Source organism: Notolepis coatsorum, assembly GCF_963971535.1.
Source record: "Notolepis coatsorum genome assembly, chromosome: 7".
Lineage (NCBI taxonomy): Eukaryota > Metazoa > Chordata > Actinopteri > Aulopiformes > Paralepididae > Notolepis > Notolepis coatsorum.
The window spans coordinates 68,356,052-68,375,919 of NC_140171.1; the positions used below are offsets into that span (position 1 = coordinate 68,356,052).

Below are 19,868 nucleotides of genomic sequence, written 5' to 3' on the forward strand. Positions count from 1 at the left end.
TGATACTTTACTATCCTATTCGCACGCGGCTATAAGTGCTCTATTTAGACACACTGTTGCTCACTTCACTTGGTCTTTGACTCGTGATGAAGGCTTACTAGTAAGGAGCGAACGATACGTTGAACAAACGTATTAGGATAAAACAAGACTCTATCTTGGGGCAATACGAGCCCTACTTCACCGCACGTTGCATAGTGGGTGAGGCTTCACTTGTTACTAAGACTGAACTGAACGGACTGCGGACTGAACTACTTCTGTATTCACCTGCGCCATATTTATATGTACGGGGAACAAACATAGTGCCAGCCTTATTCCTGTCTCGTAGTCCTGGGCAAAGCCGGGCATGTACAGACAAGCCTTGACGGTAGCTTTGAACTCGACTCTGGGGGTAAGACACTGGCGCTGGTGGCACGCCATCCAATAAGAGAACGAAATATTATGGTCTGTAGTAGGTTAAAGGGATATTCCGTGTATATGTACAAAGAATACACAAGGGATATCAAACGATATACAAATATTATGCAATATATATCAATCAATAAATACATATATTCGGTTTAATCTGACCCTTTGTAACAGCCGCCTCCTAATTAGTCCCACCTAATTAGCTAAGCAGAGACAGATTAACCGCACTGTCCACTACTCAATGTCCGTTGTGAGGGTAGGCAGTTCACAAAGTCAGGTGTCATGGTCGTCATTAAGCGAGTCGGGGAGCCTTGGCGACTCTATCAGCCTCGCCACGGGTCGGTTGTATGTCCGCCCTTGGCCGAGCACTTCTGCCACTCTGACCTTTCCGTCGGCACCAGTGGTCACTTTGCTTACGCGGCCGGCCGGCCACGCAGCTCGGGGTAGTGACTGGTCTATGGTCATGACGACTGGACGGGATGAAGGGGGGCTTAGGAGGAAGCGGGCCTGAGACTGCTTTGATCTGTGCTTGGCTGTGCTTCCTCCTCCTCCGTCTGTTTCTCTTGTTTGCTCTGTACCCCGTCTGAGGAGGGGCCGGTCCCGGCCGCCCCGTCAAGGAGTCGCTTGGGGTGCTGGGTTCGAGGTCAGCTACGTCTGAAGCGCAGCTGAGGGGGGTGGAGTTCCGAACTCCCTCTGGTGCCCACGGTTCTCTCACAGGCCTCTCGCTTAATGTCAATAGCCTCTGCTGTACGAGGGAGTGGCCGGTGTCGCTCGCCTTTGTGTGTAGGCAGCGTGTAGACGTGGGTTGACTGTCAAGTCCGTAGAGGGGGCCCTGGAGCGTCCATCCCAGTCGGGTCTGAACCGCGACTGGGCATCCTTTGGGTCCGACGTGGGCCGCCTCAATTGGGAGAATGAGGTCCGCGTGGTCGGAGCCGATGAGCAGGGTCGGTGTGGCGCCGTCGATAAGCGGTATAGGTAGTTGACGTAGGTGCACATACTTGGCCATCAGCTGTGGGATGGGGTAGGTGTACTGAGACAAGCCTATATCGTGGCTGGTGAAGACGTTGGTTATACTATACTGCTTCTCGGGCTGGTCCACCGCTGCTATCTTGAAGGAGACCTTTTCACCTTTTATGGTCTTCTGGTCCCTTCTGATGGTGCGTATGGTCATGGTATCTTTGACACCCCGCAGGCCCAACTGGGCTGCTGCGGAAGCGAGGAGGAGAGTCTTTTCAGACCCATCGTCCAGGACGGCGTAAGTGTCCAGGACCTTGTCCTCGTAGCTCAGGAGCACTCTGACCACTTTGAGGAGCACTCGGGGGGGGTCCCGCTATGCTGGTCAATGTGGAGCACTCCTGTTGGTGGTGACATAGAATCTATATGGTGCGAGTCGCACCGTGACTCCCAGTGTCTGCTGTAGCAGTCGGGACACCAGGGAGCGGTCTGGTGGAACTTTGGTGCTGGTGCCACCGCCTCGGCATGGTACATTACCGCGACGGGCCCACTCTGTTGTCCTGGCTGACGCCTGTTGATGTCATGCAGGACCTCCAAGTGGGTGCCACCGCACCTGCTGCACTTCTTCTTCAAGCGGCACTCAGCTGCTAGGTGGCTGCGCGCGCAGCGGAAGCAGCAGCGGTGGTCCTTGATCCACTGACTCACCTCGTCCGTGGTCAGCTTCCCGAAGGTGTCTCATTGGTACAGCCGATGTTCTCCCTCACAGTACTGGCACTCAATCTTCCACTGGTCCTCTTTCGTCGAGGGGGTGTGGTGGTTCTTGTGCTGCGGTACTGATTCGGCTTGGTGCATAACGGTCACCAACCGGCGGTTATCCGTTGATCCCCGAGGTCCGAGTCTTGGGCTTGGTCCACTCCATACGAACGTGTCGAGTCGTAGGCTACTGACCTCCCTGGCGAGGAACTCAGATAGGTCTAGGAGGGATGCCTCTGGACCGTTGGGGTCGCGGTAGTCTCTCTGCCGCCGAAAACGCTCTTGTCGGGCGGGAGGGAGCTTCTCTAGTATCCTCTCTACATTAGAGTTAGCGTACAGTTCATAGATCCCCTTTTCCTTTTGGGACCCCAGCATCCCTACCAGGGACTGTACCTTGATAGAGAGGTCATCTAATGCTCTGTTGTCTCTGGCTGGGGGGAGACGGTCAATGTCTCTTATCTCCTGTATCACATAGTCCCATATGCGTCCATAACGTTGGTCGAGGGCTACTAGAGCCGCGGTGTATGGGGTAGTAGAGCTGGAATATGCCAGCGCTATATTGTGCGCTCTGGGCACCTTCAGGTGCTTGAGTAGGATAGCATACTTGTACGGTTCATCTGGTACGTCGGACAGCATAGTCTCTAAGCACATTCGTAGCTCTGTGTACTGTGCTCTGTTCTCGTGTGTGAAGTCCGGGAACGTCGGTGTGCCAAGGTACGATGCCATGGATGACTGGCACATCGGTGAGCGTTGGGGGAGAGGCCTCCTAGGCGAGTCTCCTCTTGCGTGTCGTCTTGGGCTGGTGCTTGGTGGGTACCGAAGGTCGGGTACCCAGGTGCTGTTCCTCGGGGCTGGCGGTGCGTCAAACTCACCCGTGAGTTGAGTCGGGGGTTTGTAGCGCAGGGCCTCGGGGCTGACTTCTGGGCTGTACTGGACCTCCTGGTCCAGAGTACGTTGCTGCTGGTCGGGGCTGTACTGGGCCTCCTGGTCCAGAGTACGTTGCTGCTGGTCGGCTTGACATTCCTCCTCCTCCTCCTCCTCTTCCTCTGCTAGGTCCTGGAGTCTTCGGTTCAGTCTCTCGGCGTGGTCCGGTTCTTCCCGGTTGCTGGGTCTCGTATGGACCGGCCGGGGAGGGGGTTCGGAGACGTGGACAGGATCCTCCTGTTGGCGGGGTCCCGGGTCGCTTGGTCGGGTAGGGGAATGCGTCCTAGACCCTTGTCGTGACGATCTCCGGGAGCTCCGTGCGGAGAGAGGGGGTGTCGCCATGGCAACCAGTTTGTCCATCAGCTCCGCCTGCAGCCGGTCGCGCTCTGCCTCGCGCTGGGCATGGGCTGCGTCGCGCGCTGCTTCGCGCTGGGCATTGGCGGCGTCGCGCTGCGCATTGGCGCTGGCCTGGGCAGCGTCGCGCTGGGCATTGGCGCTGGCATGGGCGGCGTGGAGCTGTGCATTTGCGACGTCGCGCTGTGCATTGGCGGCGGCGTGCTGTGCATCGGCGCGGCTTCTTTCAATGTTCTCTTCCGTCTGAAGGCGTCTGGTCTCCAGTCTTATGCGGTCGTCTTCACTCCTTTGTTGCGCCTGGAAGCGCTCTCGCTCGGTTGCAGAATGTTCGCGTTCACGGAGGGCTTGCGCTTGGAGTTGCGCGTGAAGGCGCTCTCGTTCGCCTGTGCCAGCATCTTGTCCGCCTCGCTGGGGGAAGACGCCGGTCGAGGCGATCGGCTCCCGGCAGTACTCGTTGGAGATCCGTTCTCCTGTCGCGTACCGAGGAGATCCATCTCCTGGGTGCGCGTCTCTTCTTGTGGTGGGTCGGGTTCCGTCCCGGGAGGGCTTTCTTTATCCTGGAGCTCTCCGGGGACTGTCCCGTTGGCATTGTCTGGGGGTAAAGTCATGTCATGTCCCTCCTGGTCCCCCCCGTGAGCTTGGTCAGTTACGTTAGAACCCACTAGGGTCTCTACTGGCGGGGTAGCCTGGTCGGTAGGGTTGGACATAATTTTACTATCCGCTTTAGTTACTTTATCCGTATTTAACTTCCTTTTAAAGCTAGGTATTGGACTGACAACGTAGTCCTCTAGGTGAAGAGGTGGCTGCCGTCGGCGCTCTGGGCGATCTAGCTTAGGAGAACCGTTTGTGGAGTGTTCATCATCGGCCATGTCAATATTAATATTATATTAATATTACGCTAATTCTCTCCGGCTCGAAGGACCAATTGTAACTGAGGGGTACAATTCCCTGACTGTATTAATCAAGTATGGTATCATTAAACCACTACCGTCTTATGTACATTATACTGGCCATACCGTACACGAGTATATGATGAGAACACTTCCCCACAATGAATCGGTTCTACACAAAGTGGTAATTAAGTATTTATTGCAGCAAAAGGTACATAACATACTTTAATTGAATGCACTTGTAAGGCAAAGGAATGTGCGTAGGCAAATCAATAATGAATGTCCATTCACATATTACGCATGAGATAATAATACAACTTGAATATTAGGAATTATATCTAGGGGATACTGGTAGGGGGTTCCACCGGTTGTAAGCCAGCAGGGGGAGGCAATGCTCTAATGCAAAGTCTGGGTCAGCGGGGACTCAATAGGCTCCTGGAGGCGGTATATTACTCCCTGCTCGGCAGACGAAAGGCAGCGACTGTAATCCCAGTATGCGTGCAGCACAGGTGGAAGCCGGTCAGCCTCTCCAATAGAGACGGGCTCGAATGATGCTCCTCACGGGCAGGTCCCACAGCAGTGGGTGTAGACGATTCTTCTCCGCTCTAACAGCCTGGTCCAAAGCAATAATAATAATCCAGTCGGAAAGGGGGTCTGCATTCACCGGTGTAGATCCTCCGGTGCGCGGTGGTTCACATCAACTAAGTCGAACTTGACGTTATCCAACCAAGCCCTGATACAAAGAATACACAAGGGATATCAAACGATATACAAATATTATGCAATATATATCAATCAATAAATACATATATTCGGTTTAATCTGACCCTTTGTAACACTAAAGGTTTGACTAAGATTTCTATGAAACTTTATTCAAAAAACAAAACAAAATTTTTTTTTTTTTTTTTTTATATTTTTTTTTAAAAAGTCACAAAATATATTGGGTCGCATCTAAATCGGCAGGGTCGGTCGGCAATCGGAAACAAACTATATTTTTGTTATGCCTCAGCGCGTAACGCGTCCAATAAATGCGCCTTTAACATGCTTTATATTAGGGGTGGACGGTATGGTCTAAAATTTATATCACGGTATAATTTGAAGCATAGACGGTAACGGTATATATCACGGTATCATCGTTTTTGATCAATTATTTTTTAATTTTATATAATTTTATTTTTTTATAAAATATATATATTATATAATTAGACTTGTACTTGTATTATCTGCGAGACATCTCCACCACGCAACAAGCTCCACTGTCTGTGTGTACTCTAGTAGCCTCCAGCTACGGCCAGGATTCTCCGGAGCTGCACCTGGACCTATACTCGAGTAGCCTCGAGCAGAGCTACGGCCAGGATTCTCCGGCGCTGCACCTGGACCCTATTGTATTGGTATAACGTTAGCAAGCCCTCAGCTCGAATACGCATCGAATCAGTGTTATAAGACATTGATATCAGGAGCTATCTGTAGCTACTGCATATATAACGTTAATACAACGCCTCAGTGAATTATTTAGTTCAATGGGACATTTTGTTTTGAACGGTGAACTAACTTGCGTTAACGTGAGCTAACGGGTAGCATACACGTCTCTAGTACTAGACTTTGTGGAGCGTTTGTTGATGTCAGGAGCTATCGGTAGCTGGCCGACTAGATACCGTTCGGTTAGACAATGCCCCATCATGTATTAAACTAAAAGTGAATAGTTGACTGGGTCATTTTGTAACGGTAGCTAAGCTAACGTTAGCTCAGGGAGACGCCGTCCCGACAGCTCCCGTGTCCCGTCCCACTAGACTACTAGACCCGTGTTTACATGCGTGCGGTAGGGGCTGGCACGCCCACTGCGCGAAGCCTCCTAAATAACTTTTTCCAGTTCGCACATATCTATTATCTATGACTAATTCTATCTATTTTTAGGGGCAAATGCGAGTGAAATAGTCGCGCTGTGGTTACATGACGTCATTGCTATTTTAGAGCTGCACTACCGGTTACACGGTATAGTCAAAATCCATACCGTAGAGCAAATTCATACCGTTTATACCGTATACCGTTTATACCGTCCACCCCTACTTTATATCCTTATTTACTATATGCCCGTCGCGGTTAACTTAACACTTTGAGTGCCACGAGGTGGCGCCAGAGGTAGCGCTTCAATGCCACCATCGGCGCCAATGTTACGCTTAATATCACCTAATCTATGTTTTAAATTATGGCTATGTGTCTAATCTGCCCGTCGCTTATCAAAGAATCCTTTTCCAGTCAGTGCTGTCAAGGCAGATTGGTTTTTTATTGCTTCATTTCCGTTTGAGAGCATTTTGAAAAGCACCCGTTTTGAGGTAAAAAACAGTTCATTCTTCTATGATAATAGTCTTTTACTGGAATATTCCAGAACGTTGATATTTGTCTGCCTATTTATGAATCGTTTTCAAATAAATGCTAGATGATCAATATTATACGTGCACGCAAGCACATTCGAGCCGCGCGCGGATAATCGCTGTGTTCATTTCCGAAAGAGCCCATTTCACAAAACAGCCTATATCTTCATCAAAATTAGTCTGATTATCCTAACACTGATAACATAGATTCCTTACCTGACATCAGATGGTATCCAACTGGTATATTCCAATTCCTGATCACCATTCGAAAAAATCGATATGTGTATGGATCCAACGTGTGTACAGTGCAGTACATGATTCCGCGGGTCTCAGAGGCTCCAGAATGAACTGTGATAACCCCGGCTGCATCAGTGGACTGGAAAATGTGGAGTACAGGATTTTTTCCCCCATCCATTTTCATTGAGTCCATTCCAAAATCCCTTATGTCATCTGGGAGACGATAGGGGGCGCTTTTTTCCACATCTGATCGCCGGCGGCGCTCGGGTATACTAGGGTAGGCTTGCGTGATGCAATATGATTTCAGATCGCTAAAAAAAAAGAAAAAAAATTCAGAGAAATCTCGTGAGTGGCTTTCAACATAACTATCGGAAACCCGAGATATCTCGTGAGTGGCAGTGAAAGTGTTAAAAGGGGAGGGATTGTGTTTCTCACATTGTCGCTGTCTGTCGTTGATAATATAATCTGAAGAGCATTATTATTATTATCATTCTCGAGAATACACGTTGCGCGTCTACTGTGCCAAAGTCAAGAGAGCACATTCATCTGCGGACTAGAAAGGTGCGCTCAGTAGAGCACAGATGTCCGCCACTTGACTTGGAATTAATGTACTGTATGCATTCAGAAGTGCTGAATAAATGTTTTATGGACCCATAATAGTGATTATTTATTATTTAAGTTAAGTTTAGCCATAATCATATATTTTTCTATAATCAGGTAGCTGAACAACATTGGTAAAAAAAAATCTATTCTATGAATCATTTTCGGCCTTTCGGCATTCGGTTTTCGGCCAACTGTTTCCTATTTTCGGTATCGGTTTCGGCCAAGAATTTCCCATTCGGTGCATCTCTAACCCGGACCCACCCCGCCAGCTTTCCCACCCTCTAATACTGCCAATTGTATTAGTGTGAACGGCCAGCCAAGCTGGTGACACGCCGGGAGCTGGATTCGAACAGGCGAATCCAGCATCTCCGGTGTTGGTGACGAACGCAATCTCCGCTACGCCACCTGACCGCCAACATTTTTATAGTTTTAAGAGTTTTGTTTGTACCAACTGTTGGTGCATTTAACGTGTATGACCGTCAGTCACTGATGAATGGACTGCCATTCTCACCTCTGTGCATGCAGTACATTTTGAACGACCACATCAAACAAGAGGTGGACGCGGGCAAATACTGCGGCATGATCATGCTGGACCTACAAAAGGCCTTCGACACTGTCAATCACTCCATTCTGATTGACAAGCTAAAAGCAATTGGTTTTGATAGTATTATCAGTGAGCTGGATGCAATCCTACCTGGAGGGGAGTGAACAGATGGTGGAGGTAAACGGTACTCTATCCCCCCCCCCCCCTCACAGTGAGCTATGGTGTTCCACAAGGAAGCATACTAGGACCGCTACTGTTCCTAATTTATGCAAATGACATGTCGTCAGCTTGTGACTGCAACTTGTTCCTGTTCGCGGACGACTCAGCCCTGCTGGTCTCAAGAACAAGTTACAGGTTGAAAAAACCCTCAGCTAGGGCGGCTAAGTGGCACAGTGGGCAAGGCGCTCTCCACTAACGCAGGAGATGCTGGGTTCGAGCCCAGCTCTCTGCGTTGCTTCCGGCTTGGCTGGTCGTTCATACTAATACAATTGGCAGTATTAGGGGGTGGGAAAGCCGGTGGGTGGGGATCGGACGTTCTGGACAGCAACTCCTATAGGTCGGTTAGTGCGCCTGTACAGCAGAATCGGAAAGCAACGGGGGTAGCGTGAGCCTCCCACGTGTTACTCCTCGCCGCTGAGAGATTGCGCTGTTCAGGTGAAAAGATGAGTCAGCTGCCTCCTCGTGTACTGGAGGGGACACGTGATGCAAGGCTTGGTCCACATTGCAGCCGACCAGTGGGAGGACAGGGGAGGGTAGAATTGGATAATACGAAATTGGGATGCGAGAAAAATAGAAAATGGGGAGAAAAAGTAGATAAAAAAAAAAAAAAAAAAACCTCAGCTCTGAACTAGGCAGGATCTGCACCTGGCTCGCTGATAACAAACTATCATTACACCTGGGTAAAACAGAGTCCATTCTCTTCGGTTTAAATAAAAAACTTGGCAAGACCGACGGATCAGCGTTTCCGTTAGCCGGTAATTACCGGTATTTGACCGGCAAAATCTGTTGAAGTCCGACATATTTAATCTCTCCGGTCTTAATGTCCGGTGAAAATAATTCCCTGAGTCTAAGCACAATTTGATTATTTGAATTGTATTAAAATAGGCTAAAATTAAATAGCCTATGCGATGAACGAAACAATCATTACATTTGTTTCATCGTTGCTTCTAATAATGACAACGACGTTGTCAGCGAGAGCTTAGTGCTGGGTGTGCGAACTTTTGTGAAGCTGCAGAGCCGGAGCAGCAGCAGCACAATGCAGTACTCCAGCAGTACTCCAATTCAGCCATTTTCAATTCAATGTTGGGTGGGGGGCACTGTTGTGCGGTCCCCAGAAAAGAGCCAATAACAGCTGAATCTGCTGCTCTGCAGCGCCATACTCTCGCAAATAAGTCATTGGGAGGTGGAGAGAGAGAGAGTCGTCACGCAAACCCACGATAATGTTGCCGTCTCTCTCTGTCAAATTTCTCAGTTCTTCGCTTGATATAATTAATACAAATGTCCAATATAACGGAATTCGTTAGCTCATAAAAATGTGATTATAACAGACTGTTGTTTATTAATGTCGGGCGACTGCCCACAGACACCTATTTGATTTAAAGTCGGCAGCAGCACGAGTCTCGGGACTTATTTTATTTGGAATATAATGACTTTATACGCAAAAGTAGCCTAGTTTTAAGTAAAAATATTATAAATCTACATGCCTTGATGATGTCATTCTTTTGTTTTGTTGTCATTCTTTTGCCTATCAATTGTCTTTAAGCTCAATAAACTCTGACCGGAATTTCTCTCATTTGACTGGTAGATTGAAATCTACCGGACACTGAGGCCGGCAACAATTTTTTCTAACGGAAACCCTGCGATTCTCAGTTACAGTGGGTGACAATATTGTCACAAGGAAAGATGAAATTACTAGGGCTGACCTTCGATTTTTTTTTGTAATTCAAAGCTTCGGGGCCGAGATTCGATTTTAATTCGAAGCTTCGAGATAAAAAAAAAATTAATTATAATTAATTATTATTATAATTTTTTTATGTTGTGGGACTTGTACAGCACTTTGTTCAACTTTGTCAGTGCTGTAAAGTTTAAACCTTTTTAAATCTTAGACAAACAAAACACTTTGCTTTCATGAAATATTGTAAGCCGTCATTTGAGGCTTTATAAAAGCAGCACAATGAACACAAATCTGTCAGTGCAGAGTCCGACCTCATCTTAAATAACAAACAGCATTGCTTGTTGTAGTTAACAAAGAGAGGCAGAGTTGATTTAGCAAAAAAACTAAAAAAAATATATATTTTTTTTATTTTTATTTTTTATAATCTAATTTTATTTTCATATTCGAATCCCATGCCCATCGAACGAAGCTTCGAAGTATTTAAGACAGCCCTAGAAATTACATACCTAGGTTCCATCCTAGAGGCAAATCTTTCCTGTGACAAAATGGCATCCAATGTAATAAAAAAAGTCAACCAACGAACTAGATTCTTGTACCGGATCTCCTCTCTGGTAAACAAGAATACCCTGAAGACTCTGGCAGGAGCACTTATTCAAGGGTACTACGACTATGCTTGCACCTCATGGTACCAAAGCACCTCAAAGGCGCTAAAAACTAAATTACAAACATCACAAAACAAACTGGTCAGACTACTGCTTGACCTTACTCCTAGAACCCACCTCACCCCTGCCCACTTTGACAACCTAGGATGGCTTAGAGTAGACGACAGAGTACAGCAACTTGCAATGGGCCTGGTCTACAAGATACACTACACGACTAAGGTACCCATGTATATACTGTAAATACTTCCCAAAGGTCAGTGAATACCATGACCACAACACCAGATCAAATCATGTTTAACCCAGATTCGTCTCAAACAAGGGACTAAACACGTTTCGCAATTATGCCACATCAATGTGGAACGCCCTACCCACAGCTGTAAAGGAATGTGAATAACTACCCACTTTCAAAACCACTCTCAAAGAGCACCTACGGGAGACTGCAATTCGAAACTGGCCCCTGTAAATGTCCTAACCCAACCCCCTCCAATGTACAGTAAATGTCCTAACCCAACCGCATGTAGCTTAATCCCAGCGGAAGAGTCGCAGAACGCTTCCGCATTCTTCGCCGCATGCCAGTACGGTAATGTGCATTTCCTTTTCCTTCGCCCAGGTGCTCGCGAGGTGCTCGCGCGCGCATGCGCATGAGATCCCCGCTTGGTTCGACACATATTAACACGCTTTGGTTCATATTAATCACGCTTTGGTTCATATTCTTTGGTTCATATTAATCATATTAATCACATACACGCGATGGACGCAGCAGGCGATCACTGCTACTGTTATTCAGCCGCGCCGAGGTACATGCATTTGTACGTCACAGGAGAGAAACCGTGTATTCAAAGAAAGCTATTAAAATAGTCTTTGAATCTAAATATACTTTCTTTGTAAAATTTGTCATAATGTAGCATTTGTGTGTGTAACGTACTGTAAAAAATAAATGTTTTTTCACAGGAAATTCACTTCTCTGGTCTGCATCCCCTTAACAATTGTGTGTATTGAGCCGTACTGTATTGTACCCATTCTGCAATCTGTTATTTTCATTCAATCAATTTCATTCAATCAATTTTATGAATGACCGAAAAAACAATGTTACAAAGTAAAGTTGACAGCTGCGTTGTGTTATCGTAACAATGTACAGGGAAATAACATTATGGCGTTGCGAGTGAATCGCGTCGCGATAATATACATGTATTCCATAATATGTAAAGTACAGTTGACAGCTGCGTTGTCCTCGTTTGGATAATATGTAAAGTACAGTTGACAGCGAGTGAATCGCGTCACGATAATATACATGTATTCCATAATATGTAAAGTACAGTTGACAGCGAGTGAATCGCGTCGCGATAATATACATGTATTCCATAATATGTAAAGTACAGTTGACAGCTGCGTTGTCCTCGTTTGGATAATATGTAAAGTACATATCAATCAATCATGTACCTCGGCGCGGCTGAATAACAGTAGCAGTGATCGCCTGCGTCCATCGCGTGTATATATGTGTGCTAATATGGCGCGTTAGCGTTAATATGTGATTAATATGAACCAAAGCGTGTTAATATGTGATTAATATGATCGCCTGCTGCGTCCATCGCGTGTATATATGTGTGCTAATATGGCGCGTTAGCGTTAATATGTGATTAATATGAACCAAAGCGTGTTAATATGTGATTAATATGATCGCCTGCTGCGTCCATCGCGTGTATATATGTGTGCTAATATGGCGCGTTAGCGTTAATATGTGATTAATATGAACCAAAGCGTGTTAATATGTGATTAATATGAACCAAAGCGGCGAACCAAGCGGGGATCTCATTCGCCTGGGCGAAGGAAAAGGAAATGCGCATTACCGTACTGGTGTGCGGCGAAGAATGCAGAAGCGTTCTGCGACTCTTCCGCTGGGATTAAGCTACACGCAACCCAACCCCCTCCAATGTACAGTTACCCACCCCCCCCCCTACCCAACCCCCCCCACCCAACCACCTCCAATGTACAGTTTCCCCCCCCACCCCACCTACCCAACCTCCTCCAATGTACAGTTTCTTCGTCAAATGTATACTCTCTTTTTTAGACTCTTTTTTTATCACAAACGGTACTGTATTTGTAAATCTGGTATGTCATAAATGTCTAGATGTAGCAGTACTGTCTATTTGTATGTCATGTATGTCATATATGTTATGATGAATTGAAAATGGGGGACCCTGATGTAAACAAGACAAACGTCTTTCTCAGGTCTGCATCCCCTTAACAATTGTGTGTATTGAGCTGTACTGTATTGTACCCATTCTGCAATCTGTTAATAACATTTTCAATCAATTTCAATCAATACAGAAAGAGACCCGCAGCATGCTAGCTAGTTTAAACACAATGACTGGAAGTAGATGCGGAACATTAGCCTACCGTCAAAAGTAACTGTTGTGAAGGATCAGATTAAACCGAATATATATATTTATTAGTGCTGTCAGGCGATTAAAAAAATTAATCTAATTAATTACAGGATTTGTAATTAATTAATCTAATTAATCGCATTTTAATCGCATAACCATTTTATGCCTGATATTCTATATTATATAATCATATTTCAAATTGCATGTGTCCGGATGGCAGAATTCAGTACTGTATCTACAAAACCTTCTGTTTAATCATCTTCCATCTATTAATTTGCTTAGATTTTTCAGGTCTGGTCAATTTGAGCATGGTGTTATTCACAGTCAAAGATACAAAAAAAATTATTGATATTCTCATTTGGTTCATTACAATTTACTCAAAATAAAATTTTCATTCAATCAATCACCGCGCAGATTGATTGATTGAATGAAAATGTTATTAACAGATTGCAGAATGGGTACAATACAGTACGGCACACAATTGTTAAGGGGATGCAGACCAGGGTGCAACTTGCACCGTGCAATCCATTCTTTGTGGATCTAGCCCACAGTATTTCTGACACTGGGAATACATTCCCTGAGATTCATAGATGTCCCTAGAATCAGATACCAAGAACATGCAAATGGACCATATTAAAAAATAAAAAAGTCTGTAAATGTGTATTCTACATTCTTATGGAATGAATGAGATACAAAAAAAATATTATTTAAAAAAAAAAAAAAAAAAAAAAAAAACTTTTTTTTTGTAATACATTTTGAGTTAATTTTCATAACGCGATAATTTGCTGTGTAATTAATTAATCTAATTAACGCGATAAACTGACAGCCCTAATATTTATTTATGGATATATATTTAATAGTATTTGTATATCGTTTGATATCCCTTGTATATTCCTTGTACATATACACTGAATATCCCTTTAGTCTACTAACAGCCCATAATAGTTTCATTCTACCATTGGACAAGAACCTGGCGCCAGCAGCCAAGCCCCTTGGTTCAAGTTCAATCGTGCCGACGAACATGTCGTTACAAGCCCGGTTCCGCGTAGGAATACGTCTGGCGAAATACGAATGGTACTATTTGTTCACAGCGCATATATATATGGCGCAAGTAAAGTAGAACTTTCTTTTAGTCCATTAGTCCTTTACCCTCCAACCTAGTAACAGACGTGAAGCCTCACCCACGACCCACGTGTGGTGCAGTATGGCCTACTTGGCCTCAGAATAGGCATTGAGACATCGTGTGGATTAATAGTTGAATTGTCATAGTTTGGCACTATACCGTCGAGTGGGACGTATTTCTATTAAGTTAATAATAGTCTATTATGTATGGTGCATCGTTCGGTTAGAGTTATAAAGTGAGCAGTACCCCCATCGTTTCCTGGCGTTATCTAGAGTCTTAACCAGGCTGGGCAGACCACGTGTGGTGCTTTCATCCGAGGAGTTCTGGGCCAGGACGAGTGGACCTGTACATTGGATTACTTTACCCGGACGACGGCGAGCCCTACACGGCTTGGATTATCTACTTGCTTTGGGTGCTTTGATTATGCCATGGATAACAGCCAACACTGCTGAGTGTTGGAACTACCCCCCGAGAGGAGTCCAGGTGAGACGGCGCTCTACCCCGAGTGAGGTCGCCTCACGTCTCTTCGTTGTGGACCGGCAGCTACCGTCTACAAGAGGGCCCAGCTGTATTCATCTGTGGACCGAGGTTCTGTGGGCATCGTGTTCAGCACTCTGAATTCTCCCAAGAAATCGTTGGCCAGATGGGATATCGCCAGCGGCTCTCCTAACCCCCCCCCCCTTTAGTGTATCCAGCTATAATCATTTAAGTACCATCGCTATAGTTCCCTAAAGAACCAGGTTGTATACTTGCTCCCTGCGTAACCAGAGATTGGACATTCAATGTTGATTTGCCTACGAATACTCATTTGCCTTACAAGTGCATTCAAATCATAAATGTCATTAAGTGAACGTTGTATATACCCTTTGCTATATAAAATATTCGATTTATACATTTGTGTGGACTTCGTTTCATCAGGTGGGAAAGTGTTCATCATATCTATATCATGTACTGTGTGGCCAGTAGTTAAAGTACATAAACGGTAGTGGTTTAATGATACCATACTTATCAATACAGTCAGGGAATTGTACCCCTCAGTTACAGTAACGAAATACACTTTCCAACAACTCCAGCTGAGGCTGTTATTTGTACATGTGGTAAATACACAAGTCACAACATGTAAGACTGCTTTGGAATTGTTTGTTACTTTTGACGGTAGGCTAATGGTCCTTATCAACTTCCAGTCATTGTGTAATCTCTGTACTGCATACACAGATGCGAAGGGTACCTATCTTCTTGTCTGACTCTGGGGAAGATGGCAAATAAGCAAATTTCCCCAAAGTTAGCATGTTCTTTTAAAGGAACACATCGCCCATTTTCAACCATAATACTATTGTTTTGTTCTGAGGAGGACATGTGATAATCAGAAACTCACCAACGTGCTCAGCCACGTTGGCCCCCCGAGAAACTCATCTGGGCGACATCACAGAGAGGAGACCAGACCTCTAGCGAACTACAGACACTATTTCCTCAACTCTTTTCAACTGTGGTAGGCCCAACTCTTAAGAATGTTGAGAATGTAGTGTCTGCAGTTTGCTAGAGGTCTGCTCTCCTCTCTGTGACATCACCCGGAGGAGTTTCTTGGGGTGCCGATGTAGCTGTGCTCTCAAGACACAGAATGTGTTGCTGAGTTACATGTCTGATTATCACGTGTCCTCCTCACAACAGAACAAATTATGATTTAAAGGTGCTATAGATAACATTCAACCATTAGATGTCGTACTAGAGCACGAGCATGTCACACCACAACAATTGTGTGCTTACATGGGATTACATGGGGTACGATAATTATTGTACATTGTACCATCAAATTCAGATCAAACTGTCAGTGTTGCAGATAGAATATATCAAGATCCTGCCAATGTATACCCTATTTTTCATGTAAAATGTTTTCGGAAACATATTTTAGGTTCAACTCTAGGTTGAAAAAAAAGAAAGTTCACAAGCGAGCAAGTCACCATTTTCTTTTTGAAAACGGGAGCAGAGAAACAGTGCACTGCTCTCAACTAGCAGTTTATGCAACCAGGTTCCCCTTGTGGGGAAATGGGAAGTAGGGAGGGGATACATGCATGCAACATGCACATAACATGCAAATAACAACATTAATTTGGGACCCGTCAACATTTTTTTAATGATAAATTCATAATCAATACACATTTTCTTTTTATTCTGCACCTTTCTAAAAGCTCTGGATGTATTCTTTTTTAATGATTGGTCTACATAACATTTTTATCTATAGCACCTTTTTAGGTTGAAAATAGGCGAAGGGCCCTTTTAAGATGCAGGGAAGATATACGCTCTATTTGTGTCTAGAATAGTCTAGACTTCAACATGTCTGGGGAAATCCGCCTAATGAGCTGAATAACATTTTTGAAGTCGCTCTGTGAAGAAGAACCACCTATTTACTCCTGCTGTTCCTCTGAACAGGGTCATGGCCCAGGTGTCCTGTGAGCTGGTGGCGCCTAAAGACAACCGGCCGAACGAAGGAATCATGTTCTTCAACATAGAACTATCCCCCATGGCCTCACCAGCATTTGAACTGGGCAGGTGGGAACATGTCTATTCAATCACTACTTGTAGAAAGGAACAATTCTATCTTTTTACATCCGTTTTATCCTACATGTTACACCCATGTTGGACTCCTGTTCTGTCTTACTTTTTTTCTCTGGGACATGCTCCATTGAATTACAATCTAATGTGTGTAACTGACCATTTGTCTCTCAAAGCTAATTTTGGTGTAACATTACAGGGCAACATACTTGCCAAACAGTAAGGGACAGAGATACAAAGAAATTAAGAAAATACAGTAAAATGTATCTGGCAAATGATATGTTACCATGTAGTAATCCATGCAAGACGATGACAACTCATTTGGAAATATTGCCCTACAATGTTGCCCAAAACTGTTCGAGTGAATCAAAGGAGGGAGTTGTGAGACACATTTGACTTATCTCAAACCCGCCCTCTTTTCTTGATTCTCCAATCGCAACAGTTCAAAGTTTGTCTGAGGGAAGCGACAGTTGCGATTGGAGGATCAAGAAAGGAGGGCAGGGCTTGAGATTCAAATTCTAACACAAGCCTGCAAAACAAAGTTGAACCACACTGTCCACAGTCTGTTGATTGGGTGGTATAATTGGTTGTCTGAAATGGTAATTTGAATATTCCGGCCACTGGACAGAGAAAGCAACAGTAACGATGTGTCTCTGGGTCTGTGTCTACAGGCAGTCTGAGTTGTCAGTGAAGCTAAACAGACAGCTGGAGAGATGCTTGAGGACCTCCAAGTGCATCGATACAGAGTCTCTGTGTGTGGTTTCCGGGGAAAAGGTAAAATGCAATACGCACATACACACACACACACACACACACACACACACACACACACACACACACACATAAGAGTATGGAACAATTTAATTTGTATCTGCAGGTTAGCTTAACTTTCCTGTGTGTGTCCGTGTATCCGTGTGTGTGTCCGTCCAGGTGTGGCAGATCAGAGTGGATGTCCATATGTTGAACCATGATGGTAACCTAATGGATGCTGCCAGTATAGCTGCCATCACCGCTCTCTGCCACTTCAGACGGCCTGACGTTGGTATTCAAGGAGAGGAGGTCACTGTGGTGAGTACGCTGCTAATGAAAACAGCCATAACTGGCCTATTTCCCCACATTTTGGAGAGTCATTGAACAGTGTGCAGCCTATAATTGGAAGTGTAGTCTTATTTCCCAGAACTTCATGGTATTGGATATCTACATAATAGTTGTTATTAGCACATGTGATTTTTCTTCTGGCACACCATTCATAAGCACCTTTTATAACCGAATGGGCAAACAAGTATGTTGTGTTTTGCACTGTAGCTTACGTGAAACACAATTCTGTTGTGTCATGCTCGTAACGGTTTGTCTTGGGTTCTAACAGTTGTATTTGTTCCCATGCTCCCTCAGTACAGCCCAGAGGAGAGAGACCCCATTGCTTTGAGCATCTACCACATGCCCATCTGTGTCAGCTTCTCCTTCTTCCAACAAGGGTAAAGAAGGCCAAAACATCAAAGGCCCCTAGTTCATCCAAATTCCTAATCTCATCTTGTTATAGTATACAGATGAGCCTTCCTTTTCCTCCCCCATCTCTTTCATGTCTCACCCTGTATACAAGCATCCTCCTCCCCGTTCTGCTCCTCCTCCCCATGCCCCATCCCTTACCACTGTCCCCCTCCTCCCTTCACCTATCCTCTCCCTCTTGTTTAATTTTTTGTTCTTTCTTCTTCTCTAATTGACCTTTCTCAAGCCCTGTCCTCTTTTCTTGATCTCCTTGTCCGAGGGAAGCAACAGCTGTGATGGAGTTGGCAGGGTTTGAGATGGGTCCATTCATACATCGGTGCAATCCGTATCTTCACCCCATCCCTCTCCCGCTCCCCTTTAGTTCATACACTGTCTCCTCTCATTTCCTTTCATTCCCTCATCTCCTGCTTCTCCTGTCCAGGACTTACCTGCTGGTAGACCCATGTGAACGGGAGGAGCGTGTGATGGACGGCCTGCTGATGATCGCAATGAACAAACACAGAGAGATCTGCTCCATTCAGTCAAGCGGGGGCATAATGTTGCTCAAAGAACAGGTGAAAAAACACTGACACCTTGGCAACTGACCCACCATCTGGGCGCCAAGACGGCACCCCCATGGTGGAGAGAGCAATCTTTTCCCCCATTTAAATTTTCCTGCAATGAGGGCACTGTGACTCATGGATTGTGATAGAAGTGTTGTGACAGAAAACGTGGGTGTTTATTAGGGGTGGGACGATACATCGATCCAGATCGATACATCGATGTAATTATCAACAATCGAATCGGATCGATGCGATGTAATAAGATCGATTCATATCGATACTCTTATTTTGAAAATCCTGTGGCGAGTCTCATATCCGCCCAAGAACAACAGCAGTAGCTCCGTGTGTGTAGATGTTACAGCATAGCATTCTCCCTTTCTGTGTGTGTGTGTGTGCGCGCGTCTTTGGAAAGACCAGATGAGGTCAGAGGAGTTTGGTGTTTAAATGTTATTTAAACATAAACAATATAATACATAATAAATGTAGGCCTATACATGATCATGCAACATCAACAAATTGTTGTAGGAACGGTTTGGGAGAGGGAGGTTGTGAGTTTTGAGTTCCAAAAAATGTAGCTTAAAGTTTAAAGCTCAATATATAAAAACGTGGCACTTTAAGGTGAACAGGAGGTCTATTTGTATTAAAAACAATAGATTGATTTTCCTTTAAATGTCTGGAGAGCTCAAAAATACAAATGTCAAATGATATTTTCATTACCTTTTTTTTGTTGATCTAAATGTTACTGATTGTGTTAAATGGGCATATGATATCATCTCATATCGATCGCAGGCACCTGAATCTAATCGTATCGTATTGTATCGTGAGAGACTTTGTGATATCGGCAAATATCGTATCGTTGTCCAAAGAATCGATATTGTATCGTATCATGATGAAACTGGTGATTCCCACCCCTAGTGTTTATATAAACCGACCGTCTCATTGGATTGTTTGATGTGTTGCTAGAAACCAGCTAAGCCTGTTGCAGTGTTTGCTAATTACCAACAACTGATCAAGTCTAGAATGCTGTGTTATGTAGTTTTTGTTGTGGAGTTGAAACAATCTATACCAGGATTCCTACAGTCATGGAAAACCTGGAAAAGGAGGGGGGTCTAGACATAATTAATCATGATAATGGAAAAGTTATGTAAAATGATATAGCGGTATGTCAAAA

General features: G+C 45.0%; 1 protein-coding gene across 1 annotated transcript in view; it reads left to right on the forward strand.

The window, feature by feature from the left end:
- Positions 1 to 19,868, forward strand: part of exosc9 (exosome component 9) — a 34,061-nt gene that overhangs the window by 6,181 nt on the left and 8,012 nt on the right. The window contains exons 3-7 of the mRNA XM_084319003.1: positions 16,527 to 16,646; positions 17,321 to 17,423; positions 17,580 to 17,717; positions 18,042 to 18,124; positions 18,577 to 18,709. Of these exons, the coding sequence (XP_084175129.1) occupies positions 16,527 to 16,646; positions 17,321 to 17,423; positions 17,580 to 17,717; positions 18,042 to 18,124; positions 18,577 to 18,709 (577 nt within the window). The remainder of the gene's footprint in view (positions 1 to 16,526; positions 16,647 to 17,320; positions 17,424 to 17,579; positions 17,718 to 18,041; positions 18,125 to 18,576; positions 18,710 to 19,868) is intronic.